This window comes from Aptenodytes patagonicus, chromosome 6, assembly GCF_965638725.1.
Source record: "Aptenodytes patagonicus chromosome 6, bAptPat1.pri.cur, whole genome shotgun sequence".
Lineage (NCBI taxonomy): Eukaryota > Metazoa > Chordata > Aves > Sphenisciformes > Spheniscidae > Aptenodytes > Aptenodytes patagonicus.
The window spans coordinates 30,023,701-30,042,853 of NC_134954.1; the positions used below are offsets into that span (position 1 = coordinate 30,023,701).

Genomic DNA, 19,153 nt, shown 5'->3' on the forward strand with positions numbered 1-19,153 from the left:
TTACAAGGGTGATACATTCGTGGTTTCTTTTTGTTCACAGCTTTGCTTGAAAGAACATTAAATAGTTAAAAAGAGCAGTGAATTAAAAGGAAGTGCGGCAGTGTTTTATATACTCTGTGATAGACTGATACTAGCTATGTTCTGTGTTAATTCTGTAATTACTGAGGTATTTATTATCTGCTGAATGTTTACTCCAATTACTGTCTGTCTTCTCTAGTGGAGAGATATCCCGTATAGCATCACTCCAGGGAAGGGACTGTTTAGACTGTAGGGAAGCTGGATGGTGTAGAGACGCACTTGGTGTGCAGTTCCTTGGCAGTTCGGTCTTATTGGACTGACCATGAGACTTTCCCCTGTGCTAGCACTTACGCTGCTAGGCTGCAAGATGGTTTGGGGAGCTGAGCCAGCCAAAAACTGACTTCCTTTGTACAGTGATGGACTTTTTGGTTGACTTGGGTTTCTGAACTGGCTTGTAGCCTAGCTGTATGAGCGCCAAGATTGGTGCTTAGAGGGTATGGGTCTACATGACTGAGCACTAGAAGAAGGCAGGACTTAACCCAAACTCAGTTGGCTTAAGCTACTGCTGGAGATCCTGCTTTAAAAGATCTAAAGTGAGGTAAGGGTTTATATTACAAAGTGAGAAAAATGGGAGAGCCCGGCCAGAGGAACAAACTGTCTCTCTGTTAAACTCAAATTGCTGTTTTTCTCAATAGAGTGAGAACTGCCAAGCTAAAATAGTACCCTGGCACTCCTCACCTCTTCAGAAAGTGTAAATTAAATGGCTCCTGTTTTCATCTACTGCCACCAGTGATTTTCTTTTCTGTAATGCTCAATAGTTTTGTATTAATTGCCTGAAGAGACTTTGTTCAGCAATCTAATGAGTAGAAATGTCAATGAAGATCCGTTATTTAGAGCTAGGTAAAAATAATGATGAATGACTCGAATTTTTTTTTTTTTTTTAAAAGCAAGCAATAAGTCCCAAAAGTCTCTCCCATTTTCTTCTGATTGCACTTAGTAGGGATACAGACCATCCTAATTCATGAGGGAGTACTGTACAAATGTCATGATTACTGTTCAGCCCTACTGTGTTTTCTTGTTTCCTTTCCACGTATGGAAGCAGATAAGCTAAGATTGAACTCCTGCAACTTTGGGAAAGTTTTGGCTTTCTTCTAAATATATATCTATAGCTCCTTATAAAAAAAAAAAAAGAGATGTTTTTTGTCATCTGAGTTCATCTTCTCCCATGCAAAAAACTGCCTTTAAAATTTATTTAGTAGAAGAATTAATTTAAAAATAAAAATAAATATATATAAAAATATAAAAACCCCCTCCTTTCCACAGAGTTTGGAAGAGACCTTAGCATACAACAAATTCTTGAGCTGGTTTTCCCTTTTGCCACGCAAAGTCCCTTCCCAGCCTTTTTATTTTCCATCTCTTATCCCAGATCACATTCTGCTGTTGATGTCCTATCAACCTCAGGTTTTCAGGTTGGCCCTCTAAGTGACACTGTTTGTTTAATTTTAATATGACCCCTGGAAACTAATTGCTGAGCCTCTGGCAAAAGGGGAGAGGAGGACTTGTCATGAAGGTGGCCTACAAACCAAGCCTATAGTGATGATTAAACCCTCCTTCACCGTGACGACCGTGGTAGCTGCTATGCCTAAATGGGACCTGTTTGCTGTGTTCAGTCTGTATTGTTTCAGAATGCCTTTTATATGTTTTGGGACACCCCTGGTAGCACAGGGAAAAAGAATATAAGAAGAAGAAAGGTTGGATGCATGAAATAAACAGGAAGAACATTATTAGTCCTTCCACAATCACATTAACCTTGTTTTCAGTAACGTTTAAATTAATAAAAATTATAATCAAAGTAATTATCAAGATTTTTCTTTAGTGATTCATAAACATGTACAAAAATATTCAGACCTTTCTGACTATATTAGTGTATCTAGATGTCTAGAAGTGCCAGAAGAGGGCACTGGTAGTTTTGGTTACATCCTGCTGGCGTAAGGCATCTTCCTCACTCTGACAAGTCATCTGACAGTCTCTGACCATGATCTTTATTTCCTTGTTGTCAGGGAAGTGCAGTGTTGTGTTAATGAGCTTCAGTATGTAAGAAGGAGTTTTATTTACTTGGTGTTAATAATGAGACTTGATTGCATGACACTATGTATAATTCCGGTGTGATTTTTTTTTTCTGCAGATTATTATATTCACATGACTTCTCTTGTGTTTGTTGTTTAATACTACAATCTTTTTAAGATTAATACATAATATTTTTAAGTACCTGCTGCTTGCATGCCTTTATACCTGTAGGTGGTGCTAAGGTGAAGCAATGTGCTTGTGTTCTCACTATAAGGGTATTTATATTGGTTTGTTTGGCTCTGCTGGCTCCTCAGGTTATCCTACATTACGGATAGAGAAGAATGATCTTAAAAGTGTCACTCTAATGGAAGCAAGAGCTAAGGTGAAGGACATAGCCATCTCCAGGGAGAGGATAACTCTAAAAGATGTGCTCCAAGAAGGTATTTACAGGACTTGGACACTTGTTGGCTACAACATGGTGTATATGTGTGTGTGTGTATATATATATATTTATAGCTAGATTTTTCTGAAATTAATCGTGGATGATGTTTCTCATCTTTGTAACTTTGGAGGAGGAGACTGATGATGAATGATGTTTACATTTGGGGTGTGGGGGAGGGTGGGGAAAGCAGTTTCCAGATTTCATTAGAATAGGGGAGCAACTAATGCTCAGTAAATCATTCGGCTTGTCTGTCTTAATAATCTGGTCCTTTAAATAAAGGTAAGGATTAGATGGCTAAAGAATGAGGTAATCAGTTGGGGCTGTAAGTGGCAAAGTAACTCACTTTTGTAAGTTACTGCAGGAGAGCTTCTCTTAATTTAAAAAAAAAAAAAAATCAAAACAGAAAACCCCAAAGTCCACAAAAACCTCAGTCATCTAAACTCATCATCCCAATTTAATAGCTTCTGATTTGGAAATCTAACCAGCAGATGCAACATTTACAGCTCTGATATGAAAAATTCAGAGACTACCTGATTCTTTTGTCTTGTTTAATGTTTACTTTGGGAGTGTTCATGCACAACATTAATTGATTCTTGTTGATGTTGAATTTGGGAAATAGACTTAAATATTTAGGGATTTTTGTCATTAATCTTTACTGCTGCAACTTCAAGTCTGTGTTCCCTGAGCCACATGAGAAATCAAACTTCCCAAAGCTACAGATTTGAGATACTCATCCTTTGGAGGTGGAACTGCTAAATGCTTTGCATTACTGTCTGAAAAACAATGGGAGGATGCTAACACTCCCCATTTAATGTATGCCTCTAAATCTCTAAGGAGGTAGCTTTGTGCTCAACTTCAGTGTCGGTTCTGCAAAAAGCTTCCTTCACATGCGGGATGTGCTTTGTGTTCCTTTGTACTGTCTGTTGTCTCTAGCTGTGGTGTTAGGAGTCATCTGATGATGAGAAGTGACTCAGTGCTACAGCTAAGTGTCAGATGTTCAGCACCGAGTGACAGAGCTGCCCTACTCTACAAGATGCAGCTTAAATGGCTGTTGAATGCAGTGTGGACCCAGTTAATACTGGGGTCTTGTTTCTTGGCCTCCAGCTGGTACTTGCATCTGTGAAAACCTTCAAAAGTTAGTCAAAAGACTAGAAGACCGATCCTGATGAACAATCATGAATTTTAGTTCAGGATCGTAGCAGAGCTGAGCCTCTGTCAACTAAGAACAAAAGAGCTTCAGAGGGAAAGAAGAGAATAATGGAAATGTTTGCATAAAATTTTCAAGAATTCCTAAGTGCTGCCAATGGAACTTAAACATATTTTACAGGTCTTGGCCAGAGATTCATTATAAACTTCAAGTAGCTTCCATAACTTAATCTACTTTAACATTTTAATAATTTAGGAGATTATGGTTCTGCTGTGGTGTAACCAGTTGGAAAATGCAAAGCACCAGGTGTGAGAGTGCGCAAAGGAAGAAGGATCTGTAGGGGCCTTTTGTATTGCTGGGCTCATGCAGCACCTGATTCTGAACCTGCATCAAGCTCATATTGTACTAGATGTAAGACAAAAATATAGGTGTCTTAAAGTTTCAAATGGAATAGCTCCGCTTTAGCAAGTGGAGCAGATATTAACAGCAAGTGGACCTTTACCATTTTCTGGTGAAGTAGAGAAATGACTTAGATGTCCAGTCTGGAATATAAACAGCATAATCTGCAAAAAGCCCAGAGGAGAGTGAGGCAGAAGTAGTGTGTTCACAGTGCTGTCTCTAAATGTTATAGCACACGGTGACACACAATTCCTGCTAAGGTACAAGTCTTTCAGGGTACCATTAAAAAAAAAAAAACAAAACCACAAAACCCCAAACCATGGACCATACAGGAATGCTGTGTTACAGTCTTACTATGTCTAGATACTGGATTGCATGAAAATTATTTTCTATTCATAACTGCTTTTACACGCTTCCCCATTCTCTTTATTTGCAGCATTTAAAAATAGATAGATAGCTTGATACCGTAACATGTTTCAGTACAAAACGCTATCTTCCCTTTGACTTTTTCATATATCTGTGTATTGGAAATATATATTTAAGGCACTCTTATGATGTCTTCAAGAACCAAGATAGGAGGGGTTTAGTTTACTAAATAACTAAGTTAATAAGTTAAATAACTTATGCTGTGTATTTATGTCTGCCTGTGGTCTCTAGTTAAATTACTTCTTAATGAGATTACAATTAACTTTCTGCTGTGGCTGAATCATTTTAAGGTAGTGTTTTCTTAATAGATACTAAGTTCTGTTAATGTTATCAGTGTATTTTTACCACGTAATACTTATTAATTGTATGTTCTCTTTGTAGGCACATTTGGGCGCATTTTCCATGGGATTCTAATAGAAGAAAAAGACCCCAGTAAAGAGAAACAAGTTTTTGTCAAAACTGTTAAAGGTATGTTTACATAAAGGAGGTTTTTTTGTGTCCAGTTGTTTGGATTGTGGTGCATGCTGAGTGTATCAAATCTGTCTTTAAAAACAACCCCCTCCTCCCTGAAATATGCAAATGGCTACTGATTAAAAAGCAAAAGCAATTTGGATGCTGCCTTCAGCCAGAGAGAACAGAAATCTTATATGGAAGAAAAATGCATGTGCTCTCCACCAGTGCCTTCAGTTACTGCGTCTTGAATACTTTTGCTTATTATTCTTCTAAGTAAAAAATATATTTGTTTTTTTTCCCTGAGCATGTCATTGTTCTTTCCATCCACAGCCTTTTCCCCTGCAAATTGCTGAAAAAGGCACCTGCAATGCATCTTAAAAATCTTTTATAAACATGCATGGCTGTACAAAAGATAGGGCATAGTTTCTGCCATCCTTAAACTTTGCTACTGAAGCATGAGAATTATTATTTAGAACTTAATTTATATAAATAGGGCATCTTTGTTCAAGAAATATGTTGTTGGAGTGATTTAAATCATGATAGGTAGACTTAAGAAACAACAAGGTAAGTATAGATGAAAACCGTATTACACATATCCTACATATATATATTACATATGTCCTACATATATCCCTTCCTCAACACTCATCATTGTAAGAGTTCTCTAGTAGCTCACAACAGGTTTGCTGAATTCCCTGTACAGTAGTTGCTTCACCAGTTATTTTTGTCATTTCAGTTGGATGTATTATTGCCTTTGGTTTTTCACTTTACAACTTCTTTAATTCTTTCTTTAAAAAAAAATAAATATTAGGATTCTATAAGAATTTCAACTTATTTTAATTTTTTTTTTTTGCCTGGCTAGTAATTTTTAAAGATACTAATTTTGAAGAGAAAGGTGGGAATTTGTGAAGCTGCTAAATTTTGTTGTTGTTGAATCTTTCTGGTACTGATTTATTCTGTGCTGTTTTTAAGAAAAATATATTGCTTAAAGAAAGCAACCTTCTATTATTCTTGGTATGTTTCTCACACAATCAGATGTGTGCTTATGATAAAAAAAAAAGTTTAGGTGGAAAGCCACTTAGAAGAAGATTCATGCTCACTTCAAGGGGAGGAATTTCTTAAAGTCAACCTGATTTGGAATAAAGGTAGCTGGAAAAGGGGTCCCTACTTCCTGAAACAGTCTGAATTGGCAGTTTGGGATGGGTGCTGTTGCATTCTTTAGCTGCACGTTGTTCTTGATGTAGGCCTATCAGGATGGTGTGCTTTTGGCAGTGAAGACAGGTCAGTGCCTGATACCATACCTGCTGCTCTGACAAAATATGTTGAACTTCAAAAGGTCCAACTTGCAGTACTATGAGCCAGGTACCAGCTGTGAGTAATCAACATAGGCAATGTGAAATTAGCCTCCTTTCCTGCCTAACAAATCCTTACCTCCTAATCAGCCCGATATGCCTGGACTGTAAGGTCCCTCCACCTCAGTGGGATGGGTACCAACAGTGAAGTAGTGCTTTGTGGGCATCAGGAGGGTAACCTGTGAGTAAATCTGTCTTGGCATCGAGTCAGCCAGCAGAGCTTGATCTGTGCTCTAGGACAACTGTTTGTGTTTCCACTAATGGGATTCATGGAGGGCTGAACAGTGAGGATTTGCTGCTGTCCCTCTTCCTGCACTATTCTCTTGCATGTCCTTGTGGGCATTCTTAGGTTCAGAGTGACAGCTACTCTCGTAGTCACAGATACTTCCGTTATTTCTTCAGGAATGCCTCTGAGGTGGTACACTTTCATTCTGTAGCACTTTTCCTCCCTGTTGAGTCCAGAGAGGGCTTCTGAAAAGTAGGTATGCTGCCCCTTTGGAAGATGTTGGTAGCTACCCTTTAGCATGATGGTAGCTAGAACTGTGTCGTCTGAAGTAGTCATAGCCTTAACAAAAGTAATGGTCCTGTTATATAAAGGCAAGTATTTTCTTGTAGTGACTTCTAGCAAGAAGCAAAGGAGTGTCTTTTATTTTAAAAAAAAAAAAAGTATGCTTCTTCCCAGTATTTTGGGAACTTTTCCTGAATTCTGCCCTCTCCTCTTGCCCCTCCCTGCCAAACAGTTCTGACTGTCATTTTGCTTTTCTTTGATATTGTTTCCGAAAGACTTATCCCATGTCACATGAGCCTGGTGCTCCTCTGTGTTGTTGGAGGCAGTCTAACTTGGGGCATCATTCACCAGTGTTACCTTAGTCTGTGATCGCCTTCGCTCTGTTATTTGGTGGTTCTCTGCCCTGATTCAGAGTCAACAAATGCTACGGCTCTTGGGAGCACAGAAATTGTTGTAAGCCAGGACAGTTTGACATCTGTACAGCACTACTCAAGCATGCTTACTTTTTATAGCATTGGATGAAATGACAAGACAATATTTGTGAGAACAGATCTTCATTTAGCTGCCTCCCATCACCACTTATCTAATTGCTTTACCAAAATGGGGCTTCCAATCCACTCTTAAAGCCACATTTCTCCCTTGCAGTGGCTTGTATCTTTGACACAGCACACATCCTGATTTCTCTAGCTCTTCCCTTTGCAGTGAAAGATTTGCTGGCTGTGGTGAACTGGAGTATGGTCTTAAGGGAGTAATGGTATTCATGTAATTGTTGTCTGTAGAGAATTTCTCAGCTTTAAAAAGGATCTATATGGACAAAGTTTATAATAGACTTTGCTGATACTTGTCTGTGAAAGAATACTGGTTTGGGCAGCAGAATGTTGCTAGGAAAATAACTATAAACATCCCCACTTCTCCTTACAGCAGTTCATTTGCAGTGCTAATATTAAGCAGCTTCGTTTTCGTACCCTGGCTGTGATAGCTGTGTGTGCAGCTGGGTCATGTAATAAGTTGGGAATTTGATCTGCTTGGAAAAAAAAAAACCTGCAAAAATTCTCTCTTAACCAGACTTTTTCCTTGATCTTGTTCTTTCTGTGACCACACACACACTGCTGTTTTGGCACAAACACAGGAGTAGGGCAGGACCACAAAAGTGAGATGGGTTTGAGAACTATTAAACTGACTTAAGTATCTCTGTTGCAGAAGGCAAAAAAAGAGCCTGAGGGTCATGGAAAAGAAACAAGGGAAAAAGGCTTTGTCTGTGTAGCTAAGTTATCCCCCCCCCCCCCCCCCCCCCCCCCCCGAAAAGTATAGGCTGTTCCAGAACTGTCTTGTTTTACCCAGTGGTGCACTCTGATAAAATAAAGTCCAGTGGTACCCTGAATGACAGAAAATAATGGGGAGGGGGAGGGGGGTGTTCCAGGTCGTCTGAAAAATGTGAACTGAAATTGTTTCAACAGGTGCTATGAGGAAGAATAACGTTCTTGAGAGGAAAACCACCTCTTCTCAGTATCAGAGCTTGAGAAACTTAAGACATCGCATTGGCTGTTTTGATAGTAGGGTAGTTGCTATGGCTTTAAATCTGGAATTGCCAGAACCCTTTGGAAGGAGAACACCTGGACATGGCAAATATCATCAGTACACTTGTGCCCAAACTAGAACTTCATATCGTAGAATCATAATCGTTTGGGTTGGAAGGGACCTCTAAAGACCATCTAGGCCAACCCTGCTGCCATGGGCAGGGACATCTTTCTCTAGATCATGTTGATCAAAGCCCCATCCAACCTAACCTTGAACACTTCCAATGATGGGGCATCCACAACTTCTCTGGGCAACCTGTTCCAGTGTCATACCACCCCCACTGTAAGAAAAAAAAAAAAATCTTCCTTATGTCCAATTTAAATCTGCCCTCTTTCAGTTTAAAACTGTTGCCCCTTGTCCTGTCACTACAGGCCATGATAAAAAAAAATCTCTGCATCTTTCTTATAAGCTCCCTTTAAGTATTGAAAGGCCACAATAAGGTCTCTGGAGTGTTTTCTTCTCAGGCTGAACAACCTTAATTCTCTCAGCCTTTCTTCACAGGAGAGGTGTGCCAGCCCTTGGATCATTTTCATGGCCCTCCTCTGCTTCTCTGGACCCGCTCTAACAGGTCCATGTTTTTCTTGTGCTGGGGACCCCAGAGCTGGACACGGTACTCCAGGTGGGGTTTCATGAGAGTAGAGTAGGTGGGGAGAATCACCTCCCTCAACCTGGGAACTTTGTCTAGACATGACCTTAGTTGGTGCAGTTGTCTACTGTGTCACTGGATAATAAGTCTTCGCCCCTGCAGAGTAACACCAGTGTGCTGGCATATAAGTGGCTTTGTGTTGGGTGTTACCGTTGCAAGCTATATTGATCATAGCAAGTTTGCATTGTGCAGAGTGGTAAAGCTGGTGGATTAAGTGATTATCCACTGGACATGCGCAAGAAAGCCCAAGTAGTATACATGGCACTGAAGGCTTCCTCGAGCCATGGGCAGCTAATGTACATTGGCTTTTAGGAGAGGACCTCTGCTGTACTAGGAAAGGTGTCAAAGAAGGGTTATTGTGCCATTCAAGTAATGGTTTCTGAATACTTCTCATAAGAAAACCTGTGAAGAAAGGTCATGCCATAGATCTAATAGCAGGTGTGTATCATAATGGATCTCTTCTTCCTTGTGTTCCTTCTTCATATTAGTGTATTTATAAGATCCATAACCTTTCAGGATGGGTTACTTCCTAATAATGTGGACAGAGGAGAATGTGCTGTCAGTTTTCTCATTTCATATCCTGGACAAGATGGATGTTGTGGCTGACATGCTCATCAGACAGTAGTTAGATGCCTGAGTATTTCCCACTCTGAGAGGAGTGTGTTTGCAGCCTTGTCAGTTTCCCTCTTTCCTATTTTTTTACTTCGCCCTAGGGTTGATCCTTGTCTGCAAAGGATCAAAAAAGCAAAGGTACACTTTGACTGGTTATGGCAGTAACTGCAGCAGCCTTTCCCCCTTTCCTTCTCTGCTGTTTTCTATTAACCAGAAGAGTGCTAAATGAAATCAAGAAGCCTTGATTTTTCTGAACTTAGTACTTGTTCTCCCTTCTGAAGTGATCTGCTGTTGAAGGAATTGGTAACACATAAAAACTGAGAAAGCCTGGACCTGCCTACCTTTGTCCTGAGAAACTCTTTAAGCGAAAGAGGCCATTCAGAGAGTGTGAGACTAGTTTCCAGGAATGTATTGTATTCCCTGTTTTCTCAAGCTGGGATTGACCTATTAGGTCAGACTCTCAAAGGGCAAGTTTGATCCTAATAAAGCAACATCAGTGCAGGAGGCCAATAGGTTGGAGTTTGCTTGTTTAGCATTATTTGACTAGTTTCCTATGCCACAGAATTTGTCTGGGGTCTTTCATCTGAACCCTTCATTAAGTCTTTGAAGTGCTTTTCAACCGATTCAGTGACTGCTTGTTCCGTAGCTTGTAAATTGATATGACTGAAAAGTTGGAGACACTCCTCTTGAAATCTCAATGCTGCATCTTTTATAAAGGTATAGTCTGAAGGCAGAATTCATCTCTGAGTGCCAGAAGTTCACTCCAGATCCCCTAGAAGAGGTTTTTCTTTCACCTAACTGTAGTGCACTCCAGAGAAAAGTTTTAACATGCCCTGGGCAGTGACAAAGCTTCTACCTGCATGTTCACGAGATACAGCATTAAAAAAAAAAAAATATAAATGAATGTATCATCTAACGCTTTAGAGTGCGTCTGGATGCCTGAGTCTTCAGTTATGTGCAGTGCTCTGTGCCAAAGAGGAGGGCCTAAAAGAAAAAATGGGTATCAGTTAGCAAAATTAGAGGTAGCTTTCTGGAAGCTCTAATAACTTTGGGAGTACAAAGATACAAGCCCTGAGCAAAAGGTGTCACTTGTTCATACTTTCTCTAGATCCTTCATGTTGGCCATCCAGTTGTTCTTTTCTATTTGCAGTTTATGGTTTCACTGTCTGTTAATTTGCTAGTCATCATCCTAAAAGTTTTAGCTTCTTTCACATTTAGACTTTTCTATGGATAATTCGCCTTCATTCTTTCTTTAAATGGACATTCATGAAGATTAAGGATGTGTCTCATAACATATTCTTGTTCTTACTGGTAATCTGTACTATATTTGGGATACTGGAATCCGTGGATCAACATAACCTGAATAAGTTCTTCGTTAGAAAGATGAGAGACTTAGCTGGCATTTGCTATCTTCATTGTGTTTCTTGCTCTACAGTAGAATTGTTTTATGAGGTTGTAATGCTTCACTTTCCGATAGGAGGTTTCCAATCACTCTCAACTTTGGGAAGTGTTTTGGTCGGCATGTTTCTCAAAGCTGGCATTGCATCTCTTGCCAGTGATTGACAGATCTCTTCTGCCTTTATGTGATGTGAAATAGACTTTCTTGTGAATCTTTTAGATCATCTTGCATCAGAAGAGGAAGAAAACACACGGTTTTCACCTTTGATTTAAAGAACACATTGTTTAATGGTGCTTTTCCTGTGAAGGAGAAAATTCTTTGCAGAACAAATGGAATTGTATTATTCCAGGAACATACGCAGTGAGTTTGAGTTGTGCAGAGCCCTGACTCATTTAGTACGTTCTGGCCAAGGTACCTTTTTGTTAAAAACAACTGATCATGCTGTTCAAGATAACCTGACTGGTTCCATTTCATTTTCTAACCACTTAAAATTTTTCTTACGTACAAGAAAGGAGTGTTTGAAAACAACCCACCCATGAAAAGCACTGGAAACAAAGTTCATAGTATGAGTGAAGATTAACTCTTAAGACTTCATCATTTTACCAACTTTAACAAAGCTTTGAGTTTCGTTCAAGTCATTATAGGTCACTAAAGGACTCTCAGCATTCTTGGCTACCTCTAAAATTACACTTTAAAAAATTTTTATTTGTTGTTAATCTAGTTAAGAGGGGATGCTCAAAGTGCACCCACATAGACAATATGGATCACGATGCTGTAATGGAAGCCTTGGAGAAGGACCTTACCATGAATTCATCTGGTATATCTCAGGACTGCAGCTGCCTTCAGAGTATTTGTAGTACACAAGACTTTTCTAGTATGGGTCAAAACATGCATTTTGCAGTGCAAATTTGTGTTGAGTTGTAGATATGAGGAAACCTATTAGATGTTGAATGTTTTATGTTAAAACAAGTGGGACTTAATTGTCCATAGTGTGCAGACCTGTTACTGCCTTCATTCATGTGATGTCTGTGTTGGCCTGCTTACAACCTAGCTGAGTGCAAGTTGGTGACCCTTTAGGACTTCTTCAATACAGTTAGGAGATGTAGGAATAGAGATCCTGAGAACTTAGGCTATGTAAAACAAGGGAAAGCAATAGGCATACTTAGGTGACTTAAGTGTGTATAATAAGCTTTGTGTTAACCAAGTTGAAGGGTTTCTTGTTCATATTAGACATATAGTATACCGCAAGCTGGAGCATACATAGTTGTTCCCAAGGTACCATTTTTAAATTGCATTGAATTTACTGTTCTGGGCAGTTCATTCTTAAAAGCACTGCCTTGTGAAAATACTTACAAGTTTAGGTTCATGCCTTAAATGTACAGTATTTAAGTTAATTGTTAGAAGTATTTAACCTCCCAAAATCAGAGTACAGTATCCTGTTTCTGTAGAAGAAAGTTTATGCAAAAAAAAATTCAAGAAAAGAGCTGCTTCTAGTCTGAGCTAAATTCTTAAACGTCTTCATAAAGGAAGATACTTGAATTTAAAGACTTAGGGAAAAATAGCAAATTTCTGAATACCAGCTTAAAAATGCACTATATTTGTCATTCAATCCTAGTTCATTAAAAAATGTCCTAAGACCTAAAATAGTACAATATACATTAAAAAAATACTGAGTAGCAGCTCTGAGGTTGATGTCCAAAGTACTGTACTACTTAATTTAAAGATTTGCTATTCCCTATGCTTCTGCAGGGGGGAAAAAAAATCATAATCTACAGTACACTTTCATTTACATACAGTTAAAATCACTACTTGTATTTCAATTTTGTTAGCTGCTGCCCTTTAGCAGTTGAGAGACTTTGAAACATTAAATCAGTTATGTCTCTCTTCCGCAGTTTCACTTCACACTTACTTACATTTTCAGCTTCATTAAGTTAAATAGATTACTGAGCAAAGAGCCTTTTACTTGTTGCTATTTGCTGCTGCTACTTGGATTCTAGTGTTATTGTTATGTAGGAAAATAGCACTATCCCCAAATCACACTTCTCTCTGCCCTTTTCTGTGGTTTAAAATTGTGTGTGCGTTTGTAATGTAGGAAAACCAGAACAGCATTCCCTGTTTTAGCAGTGTCATGTTGAGTCACTTCCAGAATATATTTAAAATTGGGCTTGAGTTTTAAAATATGCACCGTGTTGCTTTGGAAAATAAACTTATGTGGTTGTGGTGTGGAAACAAATGTTTCAATATAAATAGCCTTGATATTAAGATTGGAGGAGAAAACCTGTTCTATTGAAACTTTTACAAGACTAACATAGTGTCCTATGTTGTAACCTCCTTACATTGTCATTTGTGTATGCATGTCTTAACATAGGGAAGATTTTAATTCTGTAGGATGTACAGTTGCCTTGTAAAGCAGATAGATTGATGCATGAAAGCATAGCCATTACCTGAATGCCTCTGTAGCTATCTAGACTTGTGCATGCAATAGAGCAGCTAAGCAGGAGCAAGGTGTGTTTTCCTTCACTTCTGTGGTAGGCAGAAAGCAATCGGATGTGCTGCTGGCTTCCACGGTAACTTGTCACTGTCTAACTGTTAGGGCCTCTTGCAGTTTTAAAGCATAAATATACGTATATATATGTATGTACTTCCCCTTCTACCTATAAAAAAGCAGATTGGATCATGACTACTTGCATTCCTCAAGCAGTTCATCCTTCTATCAAAGGAAAGTTCTGAAAATGTCTGCTAGCAGCATTAAAAATGTCGTGTACAACAGATGTGAATGCAGGGTAGTCTTCAAGTGTTGAATTTCTTCCAAAAACCCAAAGACTTGTGTAGGAGGGTTAAGGCAGTATTCAGGCATGTATTCTCTTTGAACTGGGATTGAATTCTGCCTTGGGAGAAATTTTACATAATTAATTGCTCTGCAGAAGCAGCAGTAATTAAAAAGGATGTGTTGATACCAGGAGCATTTCTTACCTGAAGCTGAACATTCAGGGCAGTTCTGGTACTACAGTCTCAATTCCTATGGGCACAGAGTCTGTGACCATTGTGCCTGCCTGTGTGCTTTTCACCCTTCAGTAATTTGAGCTTGTGGACTTTGTCACAGTATATGTGGCAAAGCCCTCAAGTCTGAAAGATAGTAAGGGTAATACAAGCTTTGTGAAAACAGATAGCCATATAGAAAATGGGTTGTCTAAGTGTTCTGATGTTAGGGAATATTAGCTTGCAATATGAACAGAAGGAAGTTTGCATGGGAACAAGATGTTACAAATGGTCCAAAGGTGAGAAAAGCTTCAGGTAAAACATCTTTTTAAATATTGCTGTCAGGAAACGTGTTTATCGGAAGCCTTAGACTTCCTAGCTGTAGTGTTTGCGGAGCTGCTTCTGATACATGTGCTGAAAGAAATTGCTGTGTGTTACTGCCCATAGTAGGCTATGAAAGGGCTCTGGAATGACTTATTTCAATTTTGAAACCCTCAGTTATATTGCTTTTAAGATTCTGCTTTGCCTTCTGTCTGAAGAAACAGATTTCAGTGACCGTGCTACAATCTAAGTCTTTAAGTTGTAATACTGTGCTTTGCTATTTTGAGATTCTAGGAGGTCTGACTTAAAATGTTATTCTTGAAAGCCATCCAGCTAATCGGGTAACCCACTGCAATATGCAGGTAAATGCTGCTTTTCATCTCTGGTAAGTAATTTGAGGTGTGGAGTGACTCTTTTCTGATATACTACCACCTAGTGAATGTAGCGCGTGATGCTCTGCAGTTGTTATGAGTGCCCAGTCTCGTAGCAAGCAAATTGCTGCAATGTTGGTGTCATTGCAAAACTTCCCAGAGATATTTTTCATGAGTGTCACAATGATTCATGTGACTGATAAGTGATGGAAAACAAAGATTTAAAATGCAGTTTTGCATGTGGCCTTTTAGAAGTTGGTAAAAATCAAACACGTGCCCTTTCTCCCCATGAACCAGGAAGGGCCTCAGCACATATTACACTTGCCAGAATTGTTGGAGAGATTAGCCTCTTATATAAAAATAGTAGTGCCAGGAGCCCCATTGTGCCTGGCTATATACAAATAACATAATATCATGAGGTAAACTTGCAGTCATATCAAAGCTTCTTGAAATCCTAGCTTGTTCTTGCTCTGTGCCTTAGGGTAGGCTTTCACAGCCAGGTTCTTGGCACAGAAAGAGTAAAACCAGTGCTTTAAAAGCATCTTCCTAGTTCTGGAATGCATTTACATCTATCTCAGATAGTCTTGTTTTTAAGCACCTTCTGAAAGTTGGACCTTTTTGGTCTAATTGAACCCAGAATTACTACTGGATATTATATCTTTCTCTTAACTCGTGTGACCTGAAGTCTTTGCTATTCAGTTACTCAGCTGTTGGTGCGTGATAGCCTTGTGAAAATAGAGGATGCTCTTTCAGGGCTAAGAGGCGCTGACCTGGCTACACCTCATGGTCACCATGCTGCAATTGCATGAATTGTTGAGCAGTGATGTATTCTTAATTACAAATAGTGTTAATATCTCAGAGGGAAGTTTAGCTTTTTTTTAGGACTTTGAAGAAGTTGTGCAACAAGCCCTTGTTACCTTGCCCTGGAGTGTTTGACTTAAACTCAGGGCTGTTTCTTGATGCACAAATTTAATATATGGGAGACTATGGCCTCCTCTGTCATGGCTTTAAATTGCTATTCTAATTTAAGAGGTTTCTGGCTCTGTGGGAGGCTTTCCCCCCATTCCCTGCTCTTTAGCTGCGTGTGTGGCTGTGGTCATATCAAATGACTTCACAGATCCGCTACAGAAAAAGCGAGCCGCAAAAGCCTGTGGGCATTCTTGTGTGTCTGACAAGATTGTTCCCCAGGTCTCGTTTTGTGTGGCTGCACAAACAATTCTGTGAATAAAATGCCCACGTGTATGTGCTTACATGTAATGCTTAGAGATTTGATATATGGTTTCGGTACAGGATTACACTTTGGCCCAGGCAGGAAAATGAAATCTGTAGGATTCACCATAGTACGTCCTCGTAAAAATGTCTCACCAAGCTGGAATTGCTGGGTCACGGCTGTCACTGGCTTTGCTCTGGGACTGCGTATTTCTCGTATCAAAGCCAGAAACACTGTGGACTTTCTGGATTGCTTTTAAGGGTTTTCAGTGCAGGATGGTCAGATTCACCAGGTCCTTGACAACAAAATGTATTATTACCAAAATGATCTTGTTCCCAATCTATGAAGACCTGTCTGTTGGATGTTCGAAAGTGGTTATAATCCGCTAAATGTGACAGAGTTTGTTTAAATGTACTTTTTGTTGTGTAACTAAAGAAAATGGCCTTAAAAGGAAGTCTAATTGCAGTGGGGACTGTTGTAGTAGCATTATTTTGGTATCTTTTTACCCCCTTTTGACTAGAATCACTCGAAGTGGTGATTTATATTCTGTTTTGAATTATATCTAGTACAAAACCACAATAATCAAATTGTGTGGTTGTTCTAAATTGGCACTGGTCTAAGCTAGAGGAGGATTGGCCTTGTACTGCTATTGTTTGTTCTGAGTGTGTTGAATTTGTTGGTGTTGTGTAAGTTTTTTCCATACAGAAAACAAGGAAATAATATTGATAAGAAAACACAATACAGATGCTGGGACTGTTTCACAAGATAAGATTTAGATTTCTGTATGTACTTGAATCGTCCTTTTGGGTGCTCAACGACTATAGCGTAGTATCTCCGAGCTGAAAGAAAACAATGAAATGTAACAGTGACCTGCTGAAAAACACTCTGTGTGATGGAAAGCGAAAGGCATCGGCAGAAGAGTGTCATCTCTTACAGTGTTAGCATGAAGAGATGAATAGGTGCATTGTCTGAACCAGATTAACTCGTTCTGTAGATTTTTAAAGCCAGTCTTAAATAATCTCTGATTTAGAGCTTTGGATTATTGCATGGTGGCTCTTATAATTAAAAGCAAACCAGTTAAGCAAGCACAGGGCCAAAGAGTGTATAAGCGAGTTAATCAGCTTAAACTCACATCTAGTAATCTCTTTCCTCCCTTTTGTCATATGCTGGGTTGAAGAGGTTGTGGTCTTTGAGTTCTAGTAATTAATGCATTTAAACCTGAAGCTATGTACTAGTAGCCTGCTGGCAGTTCCTCTAACTTCTTATAATATGCTTTTACACCTCTATTTTTAATACTTCTTGCCCTTTATAACAGTTGGATGATTCAGCCATTCGTGCCTATATAACTGCATTTTAATGCAGTATCTTGGTTTTTCTTACTTGTCTACAAGCCTTTTGAAGTCTGTCTCCTAATATCAAATTCATCACATATAAAACACTTGGGAGCTATTGCTGCACAGTAGGTAGGACCTTCTCTTTCTTGTGCCTCTGTGTGTTGGAGTGCAAACTAGAGGCTTCAGCTGACCATTACTTAAATGTCTCCTGCACTACAAGAACCTGTTCAGACCCTCCCCCCCATACGTACTTGTTATCAAATACAAGGAAGTGTGCCATTTTGATGCATCCTGTAATACACCGCAGCCATAGTTGTCACAAATCTAATGGCACCTCTGTGTCTGGACTTCTCTAGAGCGCTGTGTTTTGGCTTTCGGTGGTCTTGGTCCTTCCAGTCTGTACAGGGTCTAGGCAGTGATGCTCCTTAGGGGTTTCCAAGCATGCTCAGGGTTCAGTGCCTCTGGCTGGGACCTGTATCTGCATTTACAACCTCCATTTCCTGATCTCCTCCTTTTTTAGTGCCTGTATGCTTTTGGGAAGGCATGCCTCCTTTTTAATCTTTCCTGAGCCAAGGGGGTAAAGCAGCCTTTGAAGTAGTTTGCCTTGGGATATCATTTGTTTCCCTGACTTAAAGGAACTCCCTCAATCCAGCCGATGTTTTGTGGCTCACAGGTTCTTGAGTTGTGCGATTTCTCTTTTGATGAACCCTTCTTAGGCAGGAGCTGTGTTGTGCCTGAAGCTGTCTCCACTTCCAGCAGATCTGGAAAGCTAAATGCCAATTTGTGTATTATGGTTAAAGCCTATCTATTTAGCTTGCCATTGCCATGAGGGGGAGGCCATGCTCTCCCTCTGGGCTTTGTGCTTTCTTTCCTTACCTTGTGCTCATCTGCACTGACCACATTCACCACTCAACTCAGTCAAAAGTCAAGTTTTCTTTTGCAGGGTTAAAGTTCAATTAGGAAAGGGTGGTATGGGGAGGAGGGTAAGACCATGAAGAAGGGAAAAGAGCAGATGAGTTCTCTCCTCTTCTTCCTCCCAGGGCAATAAAATGTTGGTTTGACTCATCTGTAGTATGTAAATTCATCCTAATGCAGCAAGAAAAATTGAGCGGCTCTTGCTGGGCTCTCTCCTGTGCTAGCTTGCTGCCTAGGCACATCAGTACTAGTTCTAGCACGAAGGAGGGACAGAAAATGCACCCAGGTATGAGGAGGGTGGGATTGTGAGAGCTCTGATTTACATCGCATTAAGCTTCCCTGTTGCTTCTTGCCACCAGAGGGGGAAAAAAAACTAAACACAAAAATATTTGTGGGGAAGGGGTTGCAGGCAACACTTCTGCTTCTGCCCAGTAGATGTTCTGATCGCTGTGGGTTACTGGAGTTACCACAGATGCTTGAATTTTAGCTGGCAGCAGTGGTTTTTTTGTTGTTTTTTGGTTTTTTTTTTTTTTTTGTAAAGGCGGGGAAGAGAACAGCAAACATTTCTAAGGTCACCAAGAGTCAAGTGTTTCAAGTAGAGAGCAGTAAATATAGAAATAAATGTTCTCCATCAGTGTGGAAGTAATCTGCAGAAGCCTGTACTGGTAATTCAGCAGTGAACCGGTGTCTTCTGAGCACTTCTGTGCTTTTGGGAAATGCACAGCATGCTCCCCTTCTTCCAGCAGCATGCTCCCCTTCTTCCAGCAGCACCGGCCCCGTGTGCAGGATGTGACCCGTGCTGCCTAATGCAAGCAGTTCATGCCTGCCCAGAAGCTGTCAGGAAGTGGCAAAAGTACAGTCTGTCAGCACCTGCAGTGTGTCTTATTTCCTTTTTCGGCTTCACCCCATTTGTTTAAGCAGAAATATGCCCTAGAACTTGGCTTACTTGTTTGGGGTTTTTTAAATTCCATTTTAA

The 19,153-nt window shown here is 39.7% G+C and overlaps 1 protein-coding gene across 1 annotated transcript in view; it reads left to right on the plus strand.

The window, feature by feature from the left end:
* RYK (receptor like tyrosine kinase) overlaps positions 1-19,153 on the plus strand; it is a 63,693-nt gene that overhangs the window by 30,422 nt on the left and 14,118 nt on the right. Inside the window, exons 8-9 of the mRNA XM_076341800.1 lie at positions 2,391-2,525; positions 4,881-4,967. Coding sequence (XP_076197915.1) covers positions 2,391-2,525; positions 4,881-4,967 — 222 coding nt within the window. The remainder of the gene's footprint in view (positions 1-2,390; positions 2,526-4,880; positions 4,968-19,153) is intronic.